Below are 11,908 nucleotides of genomic sequence, written 5' to 3'. Positions count from 1 at the left end.
GAGGGAAGGCTGACCCTGTCCAAACCAAACACCAATTATTTGAAACGAAGCTTCTCTTACAGCGGGGCCATGTTATGGAATAACTTGCCCAAAAACTTAAAAAACGCTGCATCCGTTGAGCATTTTAAGCGAAATATCAAGAAGGTAGCTGATGTATCGGATTCCCACACGGCAATCATGTAAAGCAGTTGTAATCAGTTTTAGTTTTTAACTTAAGCTTAACTGATGATTTCCCGTGTTTAAATAAAGATTTACATACATACATACATACATACATACATACATACATACATACATACATACATACATACATACATACATACATACATACATACATACATACATACAATGGCCATTGCCTCCAAGTTTTATTCTGCGGCTCTCAGTTTTCTCGCCCGCAATAATTTGTTTAATATTAAATATTCTTCTAATAAACAACGTTCTAGCTATAAATCCTAATAATTTAATTTTTTTTTGTCAAAAAATCAAAGATTTTAACTTTGGGTACTACTATTAAAATAGTTTTTAAGTAAACTTTTTAGAGGTCCAGGGAATGCATAACCAAACATTTCAAAGTCACTCCTGAAAGCTTCTCCCAGTTTGAATATTATTTCTTTTGGAACTTCTGAGTAATACTCCAAAAAATCGCTAGAAACCTGTGACGTACGTACGACTGGGAATTTAACACGGCCATTAAAAACCGTTTTGCTTATCAAATAATCGGCGTCCTCTTGAAGCGTCTCAAAATGGCCGATAAAGTCGAAGTCAAAAGCGCACGGAAAGCAAAGTTTTTGTGCTTGCTTCCAATGACCATCGCGAATCATCGGGTTTCTATCAGATAAGAGATACGTAAGAAACTCGGTGAATGTAACGTTATTCGTCTCTGTTGCAACCTTCTCCTCATCCTGTGGCCTCAAAGCTTTCACTATTAGTCGACGATATCCGTTGGTATAAACTCTGTTTTTTCCAAAGAATTTATCTTTGTAGCCGGACAGAAGTCGGTGAAACGGCTCTCGAACAAACAGAAACTTGAAATGTGTATTTTGACGTTTGGATAACTCTGTTTCGTTGAATTCTTGATCACTTAAACGTCTCCAGTATTTAGGAAGATGAACTGAACCTCCCGTAAGTTTGATTCTGCTGTCGTTCCTCAAACGCAGTAGCGTCATCCTCATGGGTGTGGTTCCCACCTTAGGAACGGCACAGTAAATAAATTTATTGTCATCGTCGATAAGAAATTGCCCGAGTTGCCGTTTTCTGTCCCACGGTAACTTTTCGTTTGAATGTTCCAAGCAGTAATTTTTCAGTTGTTGTATCCTCATTTCTTGCCTTTCGGCTAGTTTAGTCAGGAAAAGTTCTTGTGCTGATATGGCCGTCACTGTCTGTGAAAATAACAAAACAATTAGGTTTTCAGTCTTTCCTGATAGCTACATTAAAAACCTGCCTAAAACGCATATTCAATGAATATTAAACGTCGTTACAAAATTCTTATCACATGGTCGTCCATTTAAGTGTAGCCTGCGAATAGCCTACGTATCAGGCCTTCCTAAGGGGCTTGGGGAGAGGAGATTTTAGATGGGGGAGGGGGGAGGGGGAGAAGAGAAAGGAAAGGTTTCTCTCCTTCAGCTCTCTCTCTTTTTCGCTTCCATCTTTCCTCTTTTCTCCCAGAAACGCCTGATACTCAGGCTACCTGCGAACAGCAGACGCATTTCTGGTCGTCGCTTCTCTCCCTCCGAAATTTTTCGGAGGGAGAGAAGAGACGACCGGAAATGCGTCTGCTGTTCACAGGCTAATTTAAGTGCTGAGGTATCTAATTTGATGAGGACGATTAAGGGCTGTATTTTGTTTTTTACTCAATTTAATTCAGTAATAGTTACACTATATGTTCTATTACTTACCGACACATCAGTCTGGATTGCAATCCGCGCTTCTGAAACTGAAAAGAGAGAAAAATTTACATCGCTACGTTTCAACAGACAATGGCCTTTCTCAGGCCTGGGCGATACTAGGAAAACTAATATAAGGTTATGCTCAGACCGTTTTGACCGCCGCCTGGTTAGCTCAGTTTGGAGAGCGCCGGTCTCGCTGGTTTAAGCCCCGGCCGGAAAAAACACACAGGGTCTTTAATTAACTGAGAGTGAGAAGAAAGTGCAGCCTTTGTAACCGGACATCTGCAAATGGTTAGACTTTCTAGTCTTCTCAGATAAGGACGAAAAACCGTAGGTCCCGTCTCACAGCACTTTCACTGATTTAATTGTTTTTGTGGGACTTAAGAGAACGCACTTCACTATTCGAAAAGAGTAGGGGTTGTAGACCTCGGTGGTGTGGTCAACCTTTACGGGTTGTGGGTTTGGGTAGGGATGGCACCTCGCATGGGACCCGAGTCCCGTTCGTGCGTATTCCCTCTGGGCAGGCCTATGTCCAGAAAAGCTGGTAAATAAATAAATAGACTATACCGGATAGTGGATAGCTTTTCGTTGCGCCACGAAAAGCTGCATGACGTCGGGTGCAGCACGAAGAGCAACAGCCTGGAGCGGGACAAGTCTTTCCTGGAGAGGGTTGGTGCAGTCCTTACTCCTGAATATTCAGTCCTCGCTCCTACTTATTGTGTTCACACCCAGAGAAGAATGTCTGTCTCTCTTGGTTCACACTGCACCAAAGTATGGCACACTGAAAACCTATCCGATCTTCGTCACAGCGGTCGCGCCGCAATCGCCGTTCTTGTGTGCCAACAGAAGCCGTATCCCTTATCATTTTCGTGGCAGCGCAAAAGCTATCCCGTAAAGCTGAACAATTAGCCTCAGTAAAAAGATTCACTTAGGCGAAACACCGAGAAATGATAAATGGCAAGACCTATCAAAACAAGCCGCAGGTTATTTCAACCGTCAGAACTGACATTCTGGCCAAAACATGGCAATTCCAAGGCGACAAAAAAGCTACAAAATTCTAGGATAAAAGCCTTTTTCTTTCTGTGCTCGGCATTCTAAACCCTCCGGAATGAATGGACGCTTTTCATCCATAATTTTTGCCGAGGCTGAGAAACTCAAAATCCTGTAACGTGTGTGAAGCTTTGGCCACACTTAAAAGAGCAAAGAGGAACAGTTTTAAAGGAGAGTTATGTTCTCGTGTCAACAAGAACGAAGTAACTGAAGTAATACGTGAGTGATGTGGAAGATGAAAGGGGAGGACAATTATAGCATGATGGTTGTCGGCTTTGTTTTGAAACAACAGAAGAAATACATGACTTTAAAACTGTAAGCATAGGGTGACATGCATGTCATAACTAATTACCAATATCAACACTATCAACCCTTAGGAACACTAGATCGGAAATTTGTTTGAATTTGCAGGCACAAAAGATTTTTTTCGAAATCTTGAAGGCAGAGTAAGTCCATGATTGGCTCTTAAATTTCACTGAGGTCAAATTGTTGTCTCTTTACTCTGGCTTAAACATGTATAACAGAATTTCCTCTCTCAGAGCGACCGCCACAAAACAGAACAATTTTACGTGCCTCACGAAGTCACGTGATCTCGTCTGTCGATTCACTGAAGAAGACATAAATTCAAATCGTTCTGAGAAAGAAAGAGCTTTTGAAACGTATTCTTCATTAAAATTGTGACTTGAAATCATGCTGAGAGATTAGAATACTGAAACAGCAAGATTCATCGTGACGTATTTTATTTCCAGCAGGTTATACTGATTATACCTCCGTCTTTGGACGAGACTTTTTGAATATTATTTTTTTAAAATGATGGATTCAAATTTTATCTAAATGATGGTAGAAATAAATCCTTACTATCCTTGCTAACGGTAACTGTTTATAGAACCACTCAAGTTAAGACGTTTTGCAGCAAATACGATAAAGCAAAAAAATGCGATCATCCCTATGTTAAATCCCGATCAGTTTTAGTCATAGTCGAGGTAACAAAAACCATGAATTGCGCCATTATTTTTCAAATTTATTGCACTCTTACCTTTCTTGATTTCTGTCGACGATAGCATTATCAGTACTCCAAATATTACGAAGATAACCAAGGAAAGTAAGACGCGAAATTTCCATTCCATGTTTTCGAAATAGCAATGATAAAAAATCTCTGCGGACACAAAGAAATATATTGGCCAGATGAAGTCTCTTCACAAAATGTGGTCTGTTCTGGTGTACCTCCGCGAAAGATAAATTTGCATTGAATTACATCCTTAAGAAGTTTCCAACACCCGAAGGAACACAGATCTTGATGAATTCCCAGTTATGAAGTAATTATTATGCTGATTTGCATTTGTGTGTTTTACAGTTTAACTAATTAATGCAAACACCGTCGAGGGAGTTTAATAGTTCAGCCAAATCCAATGTCTGCTACTCCAACGTTTGATAGGCAAGAAGACAGAAAAGAAAAACATTTATTAATTGATCTACTAAAAATCTGAGCTGGTGATCCAATGATTTTCTGAAACAGTGGTCTATAGGAGGTCTATGTTAAGAATTCGTTTAAATTGGCAGGAAAATACTGATTTCGTTCGAATATAAAAAACCAGTAGTATTATTTGGTTTATGTGATTTTAAGATTATTTTCATTTTACATGTTAATCCAGAATAAAGCGTTTATTGATCTCTTCAATACATGTGATTTGAATAGTGGGCATGAACGAGTCAACGTACACCTGGAAAATGGAAAACAATTTTGGTATCTATGCTACTAAACATTTGTTTACACAGCTGTCGAATAGATTTCAGTACTCTTGCATGTAAATTAGATTTAATCAAAATGCTTTTTATCCCGTTGATTCACCATTCACACATTGCCCATAATACGCCTTTTAATCCCCAAAATTTGTAATTAGTTTCTGATTTTTCCAATTTCCAGACGTCCCAAGAAAAATGGACTACAATGCTTTTGCAAAATTTTGAGAGGTAAACAAGCATTCGGTGTATGAGCAATGTTAAAGTAGTGAATATGACACAAAGTTGTAGGCATCTACAGCATCTACTTTAAAAAAATGATACGACAGAGACTCCCTTCGCCATAGGAGGAGGCTCCGTTGATTAACATGGAAGCTTAGCTTGTAAAAGTTTGAATTGATTCTGTATATGATTTTCAAATATATGATTTAAGACCAGTTATCTTTACATCAGGTATAGCAAATAACACTAAACCCCGGTTTACACTACAGAAAATTTCTGGCACGGCTCGGGTGAAAATGGCACGGGTCCCAAAAAGAGGGTTCGGCTCGGATAAAATTTGCAGTGTAAAAAACCTGTCCGTACCAAATTTCAACCATGCCGAACCAAAATTTGTACCCGTGCTGGGACCTTCGGAAAGGTAGTCCGAGCACGGGTGAAAATGGTACGGGTGCTAAAAAAGAAAAAACAGCACGGTTCGGATAGAACATGTAGTGTAAACGCTTTAACGGGTCAAATTGGAGCCTCCTTTCATATAGTCTAGCGGTTTTCTTGCGTATACTTCAACATGGCTGCTCGTTTCTCCACCAAAATCACGCGGACGTTCTTGGAAAGAAAGCGACGTAAAAGAATTACTTACAATTATGAAAGAAGCGACCAAACGCCTCTATCGATGGGTGGATTTGTCAACATTATAGCCGCAAGAAACTTAAAATGTTTCCTTGTTTACTTTTTTTTTAAGGTAGAGGATTCTTGCCGGCAAATTTTTGCCAACTTCAGTGTCCATAGTTGAGCTTTGAACTTTGTGAAACGTCTTTCTTAAGAGATACAGCAGGAAGAAGGCTTCGTCGTCCATCTTTGCTTCTAATTGAACTGCGCATGTCTCCAAGAGAACTTACGCGGGCCAAAAAATTTTGGTACGGTATTTTTGGTGCGGTAAAAATGGTCTGGTGTAGTGTAAACAAAGTTTTGCCGAGCTCTTTTTGGGCACCCGTGCCAATTTCACCCGAGCCGTGCCAAAAATTTTCTGTAGTGTAAACCGGGCTTAAAAAGACTCACAGATTCCACAAGACTTAAGAGTTTATTGTGCCAACCGGCTTACAGCAATCCCGTTGTAACGTGTTGGGGCGAACGCTGTAGTAGGTTCCGAGTTCAACTAGCCTGCGAAAACAGACGTTTCTGCTCGCTCATCGCCGCTGGGGGACGTTTCGCGAGGATCGAGAAACCGTCCCCTTGGCGAAACGTCCCCAGCTGTGAGGAGCGACGAGAAACGGCTCTTTTCGCTGGCTAGAGTTCAACAGTAATAAAGAAGTTTCTTGATCGATATGGTTACCCGTCGAATTTCTCCGAGCCTTAGAAAAAACTACACGTGACGGCTAGCGGAAAATCATGCATTGGCCGAATTTATACCAGAGACGAGTTATCCGTCTAGACGGATTATCCATCAGACGGATAATTCGCCGGCCGATTCGTCTGTTAGCACGTCTTGAAGACGTGCTAAATTTATATCTAGACGGAATGTAAACGGTTTTTTTGACGAAGTTCCACATGAGAGGGACTGGTTTCTATATTTTCGCAGTGTTTCCTGTCTCCCGCGTAAAATATCTAGACAAATTATCCGTCAAAATTCGTCTTCGGATTTATAATTAGACTATAATTTACGCGGGAAACAGGAAACACTGCGAAAATATAGAAACCAGTCCCTCTCATGTGGAGCTTCGTCAAAAAACTGTCTACATTCCGTCTAGATATAAATTTAGCACGTCTTTAAGACGTGCTAATGTATCGGTCAAATCGAAGCTTCAACATGCCCCCCCCGGGCAACCCCCCGGGCATTTGACTTTTTTGAAAATTATTGTTCAAATTCCCCCCTACCCGGGCCAAAATGCCGTTCAAATGCCCCACACTAGGGTTCATTCAGGTGATCAAATGCCCCCACCCCGGGGACATTTCACAGGCACAAAAATGACAGAAGGATGGTGGAAACGCCTTCAGATGTCGAACAAAATTTTTATAAATATAACAAAAACTGAGAAACACTGTTAGCGTATTTACTATGAACAAAAGTCTCGTGCAAAGCGGCGGAAATCGCTACTACAAGGTCACTGAATGCTCAGCTTTTCTTCATCATGCAACATACAAAGCGTTCTATAAAAAAAGATCCCACCTATTGAGATTACTACATCATGACCATTTCACTGACATGCATCATTGCTCACCTTATTAATTAACATACTTGCAATAGGTCAAAGTAGTTGACCTGGGCTTTTTATTTTATTTTATCGCCGGTATAGCAACCTCGTCCCCAGGGCTTTTCCCTCAAAAAATGGGTGGGGCCCCACCCATTTTATTGTATTTCATTGTAAACACAACAATAAAATACATTCATACATTCAAAGCCTGCATCCAATTAAAAATTTTAAAAATTAAATACTTCAAATACGGCACAAAGCTTGTTTAAGCCCTCTCCTCGTAACCAATTGGCCACAAAGGCACAATCTTTTCCACGAAAATCCTCTAACACCGCGTCCGCCATGATAGCTCACCACACCAAAGATTTTACATGAAATCGAGGGTGCAGTTCAAATTCCCCACCCCTAAAGCATGGGGATCAAATTCCCCACCCCCTGGAAGACTCTGATAATCAAATTCCCTCCTCCCCGGGACAGCAAAGGTGTCAAATGCCCGGGGTATGCCCGGGGGGGGCATGTTGAAGCTTCGATTTGACCGATACATAACAGACGAATCGGCCTCAGACGAATTTTGCCCATAATTCGTCTTAGCACCGAATTTATACTAGAGACGAATTATATTCCGCCATTGTGCCATTGTGCGGTTACAACAAAGAAAATTGCTACAAATACTAAGAAACAAAACTAAGGCACACTCTCATGCATCACGCTGACTTTTTTAGACCATCACACATCACATGGGAAAAAAATGAGCTATAACGCATCACGATCACGTAAATGAGGTGCAATTGCAGTAAGTTCACTTTAGGATCCAACGACGCGACGACAACGAGAGCGTCGCTTAAAAAGTGAATTTGCGTTCTTTCAGTCTTTATAGCGATTATTCCTACCCACTTACTTTGTCAAATGTGGGCGAACCCTCCTGAAGCCTTAATTTCAAGTGACCATATCCAAGCTCAGAAAGAGAAATAAAATTAATTTCGTCGTTGCTTGTTTACGTCCTCTATAAAACGCGAAATAAGGCATTTCCACGTCGTAGTCGTGTAAAAACGGTAAAGAAATGTACAAAAAAAGTGTGATGCAAGTGCGAAGTTGTTGTTTTGCTTATTAAACCTATTGTTTTCTTTACCTTCTCGTTGCCGTCCGCGTCGTTGGATCTTAAAGTCCCTAATATCTCAAAATCACGTTCAGTTCCTTTTTGGGGTGGAGCGTTGCGTGACGAAAAAAAAAAACACTGTGTAACACATTACAAGTCCCTTGTCGTTTTCGTGAAAACTTTGCCGCCAAGAAAAATCTAGAGAGAACAAGAAGCAGTAAAATAATAATGATGATAATAAATAAAAATTCTCAGTTAAATATTAAGATGAAAAAAGAAACAAAAACAAAACGTAGACGAAAGAACGCGGAAAATGTGTCAGCTATTGTGTCACTTTATAGGGTTTTAAGTAAAATCTTTCCTAATGCGACATTTGGTCAAAAAGGCTTATAGGACACTGAAATTCAGATAAACCGGTCTCCTTTTATCAGTCATACTTTCTTTGGCTTTCACGACTTGCGTAGGACCGCAGGACGTCTCCATGTGTCGTTACTGATTTATGCATCTCAAGGCGTTACGCAAACAAATCTCTGATCAGGCATATGCAAATCTATATCCCTGTTTACAATATTTGTGATGTAACTGATTTGTTGCTTAAGGATTTTTAAACCACTTCACCGAACGTCAAAGAGGAGATAAAGTTAGCATTTTCCCTCTGAATTTGGTTATGCAAGAACGAGGCAGATTATGTAAAAGTCATTGATAAATGCGGAGTTACCGAAGAGTGATTCACTAGCTGTTTTAAAAAAAAACTGACTGTCAATATTAATAATGGACTACAAAAATGCTTCGGAGGTGGAAATGAATCAACTTGTTCTTCCAACGCACACGAACGAACGGCAAGAAAATTGCCTCAGTGGAGGACAGCTGTTGAAATGGATGGACGCCGTGGCGTGTCTCGCGGCCGAGAAACACGCTCGAGCATCTTGTGTGACGGCGTCCATGGACGAGCTGTATTTCGCACAGCAAATCTACGTCGGCCAGGTTGTTAACTTGACGGCACGAGTGAATCGAGCGTTCAACACGAGCATGGAGGTTGGAGTTTCGGTAAAGGTGGAGAACCTTCTTAGTGGCAAGGTACAAGAAGTTTGCAATGCTTTTTTCACTTTCGTAGCGTTTGATAAAGACAATCAAAAACAGCGGTTGACTCCTGTTGTGCCATTCACGGCTGAGGAAAAATTACAGTATGCTCTAGCCAACGAGAGAAGAAGATTGCGGATACAGTATCCGACTAACCTCAAAGAGTTTGCGCTAAAGCAGAATGGCGAGACCGAGAGTCAACAATGGACTTCTCTGCCAGAGAATGCAAAGTCCACTGATGAGAAAATCTCGCCTTTCAAGACTACACTAGAAAGTGTGGAGCTTGTTCTTCCCCCACATGCAAACCATCATCAAACAGCGTTTGGTGGTCAAGTGATGGCTTGGATGGTAGCCGCCTGCACCATCGCTGCTACCCGCCTTTGCAGATCCCATCCGCAGCTGCGAGCTGTTGACGAGGTCAAATTTCGAGGTCCCATCAAGGTCGGAGATCGGGTAATCATTAAAACTATGGTTAATAACACGTATGACGTGCATATGGAAGTAGGATGTCGAGTAGAGGCTTATTCAATCGGAGGTGAAGTGCGACACGTCAACAGCGCTTTTTTGATTTTTGTTGCACCTGACAAGACTGGCGTTCCGAAGATCCTGGTACCTTTGCGATTAGACACGGAAGAAGCACAGCGACGCGCGCGTGAGGCTATGGCTAGGAAACGCCTCCGCTTAGAGCGGGAACAGATCCGTAAATCGGTGGGACCCGTCATCGCCATTCCTTGGAATCACAATATAAGTCAGCTGCTGAACTACAACAACGTAGAAGCGCTGGTGAAACTTTACGAACTGACCAAATGGGAACAGGTGCGATCCTCGTCAGGTGTCACGCTTTTCAAATGTGAAAGCGACAGTTACCTTTGTGTGAAGGCCACTCTATGTGTAGCCGTTCCTCCTGGTGAAGTGTTTGCGCTGTTAAGAAATGAAAATGGTCGAAAAGAATGGGACCCACTTTTGATCAAAGTAGAAGTAGCAGAGGTCGTCGACGATGACGACGAGATTCTTCACATGGTTTTGGAGAACAACTTACGTAACGCAACAAAACCAGATGATGTAGTTCTTTTGGTGTCACGCAGGATCCCTTGCGACACAAGAGACCACTTTACGATTGCTTACCGGTCAGTCAAATTGACGACTCTACCACCTTTTCCAGAGTATAATCGTAAAGAACACTTGTGTTCAGGATTGCTGATAAAAGAAACTGAGGGGGAGAAGGGAAAGTCGACCATAACTTACATCAATCAAACCACTCGTGAGCTGGAGCCGTACGTATTGGGAGACCTCGCTGGTGCGACAGAGTTTTATGTCAAGCGATTTAGGCCACTCGAGGCATTTTTATTGAAAAATGCATGCAGTACATAAGCCTCTGGGCTGTGGCTAGACTTGTGACATAGACGAGGGGGCGGGGCATTGAATTAGGCATATCTTCAGTACCAGTAACATTGAGCTTGTTCAACAGAGGATTATTTTCCCAATTAAACATTCTTGAATTGTAAATTGTTAGGTCTAATATCATAACACGGTTTTTCTTTTTCACGTTCATGTCTGTGGCTCAACTATGAATTAGGAGTAACTCCTTCATAAGGCGGACAGTTCTCAGGTCCCAAAATAGGCACAAGCTTACCAAAAAAGAGAGTTTGGTATCTTATCGCCTTTACCGAAAACTAACCAGAAGAAAGTGATTTGGAAGGGAAGAGCACCGAGGCTCGATTTCCGCCGCTTTCTGGAGAAAAGGCTCTACACTGAGAGAGCTTTTGGAAGCGCTGGAAAGATCTTTTCGGCGTGGAGCGCGGAGAGACGACTGTATTTGCAGGCTAAATCTAGAAATAATTGTAGAAAAGACTTGGACATCAATAAAAACGTCTATTAGCGACCACCAAGCATTTGATACCCTTAATTTGGCGTTATTTTAGTCCGAAACAAGGTGAAGACCCGGCGGGGGGACTCCGCATATGAAAGTGGTGGGATGCTCGTCGTCTCGCCTAGGGGTGTAAATTTCGGATTTTGGTCTCATTTAGGGTGTTCTGGGCAAAACGTCATCATATTTAGCCGTGAAGGTCTCGTTTAGGGCTGCACGCGAAAAAATATAAAAATATATATTTGATATGTATATTTTTAATTCGTTTTATTTACTCCATTCATATGATCCAAGTTTTCCCATTTGTCTGTGTTTTAACATGGTCTCTTTTAGGGATCAAAAGAAGCTTGGGCCACCCCCAGATCGGTCTCCTTTAGGGGTTTAATTCAAAATTTCCGACGAGCATCCCCACCCCTTTCATATGCGGAGTGTCCTCGGGCGTGAAGACTGATTCTGCACCAGTAACGCCGCTAACCTTGTTTCTGAATCATAATGATTTTTGTTCTTGGGCCATCGTAGTTTGATCAAAAATAAAACAGAAACAGCTGTGATAAACATTTCCGAATACAGTCGAACCTCCATGTGCAACTCGTGATTAAACAAATCGGACTCCCGCTACGCGGTCGTCCGATTTTGTTAATCACTCCTATGATTACAGACCGAATTGGACTCCACTCAGTCCTGTTACCATTACTTTTTAATATCAATTTTTTTTTTCTATAATTGATCGAAATGTGTATTGAAATTTTCCTTATTATGCTTACCTTTCGGCATG

At 41.4% G+C, this 11,908-nt stretch overlaps 2 protein-coding genes across 2 annotated transcripts; one reads left to right on the top strand and one right to left on the bottom strand.

The window, feature by feature from the left end:
* Positions 1–488: 488 nt before the first annotated feature.
* Positions 489–4,204, bottom strand: LOC140938932 (carbohydrate sulfotransferase 9-like). Its single transcript, XM_073388464.1, has 3 exons — positions 3,976–4,204; positions 1,899–1,936; positions 489–1,382 (listed from the first exon to the last, which is right to left on the bottom strand). Exons 1-3 carry the CDS (start codon positions 4,064–4,066, stop codon positions 495–497), a joined length of 1,017 nt encoding a protein of 338 aa, XP_073244565.1. The 5' UTR covers positions 4,067–4,204; the 3' UTR covers positions 489–494.
* Positions 4,205–8,957: 4,753 nt separating this feature from the next.
* LOC140938974 (acyl-coenzyme A thioesterase 11-like) lies at positions 8,958–11,099 on the top strand. The gene has a single exon (XM_073388520.1). It carries the CDS (start codon positions 8,958–8,960, stop codon positions 10,635–10,637), a length of 1,680 nt encoding a protein of 559 aa, XP_073244621.1. The 3' UTR covers positions 10,638–11,099.
* The last annotated feature ends 809 nt before the right edge of the window (positions 11,100–11,908 follow it).

Source organism: Porites lutea, chromosome 5 (genome assembly GCF_958299795.1).
Source record: "Porites lutea chromosome 5, jaPorLute2.1, whole genome shotgun sequence".
NCBI classification, from domain to species: Eukaryota; Metazoa; Cnidaria; class Anthozoa; order Scleractinia; family Poritidae; genus Porites; species Porites lutea.
This window is presented reverse-complemented; position numbering and strand designations above follow the sequence as displayed.

Bases quoted from the DNA above. Each gene is read 5' to 3' on its own strand.
- LOC140938932 (XM_073388464.1), bottom strand. From the start codon at position 4,066: ATGGAATGGAAATTTCGCGTCTTACTTTCCTTGGTTATCTTCGTAATA. The intron at 1,937-3,975 runs GTAAGAGTGCAA...CTCTCTTTTCAG, and splicing joins GTCGACAGAAATCAAGAAAG to TTTCAGAAGCGCGGATTGCA. The intron at 1,383-1,898 runs GTAAGTAATAGA...TTATTTTCACAG, and splicing joins CAATCCAGACTGATGTGTCG to ACAGTGACGGCCATATCAGC.
- LOC140938974 (XM_073388520.1), top strand. From the start codon at position 8,958: ATGGACTACAAAAATGCTTCGGAGGTGGAAATGAATCAACTTGTTCTT.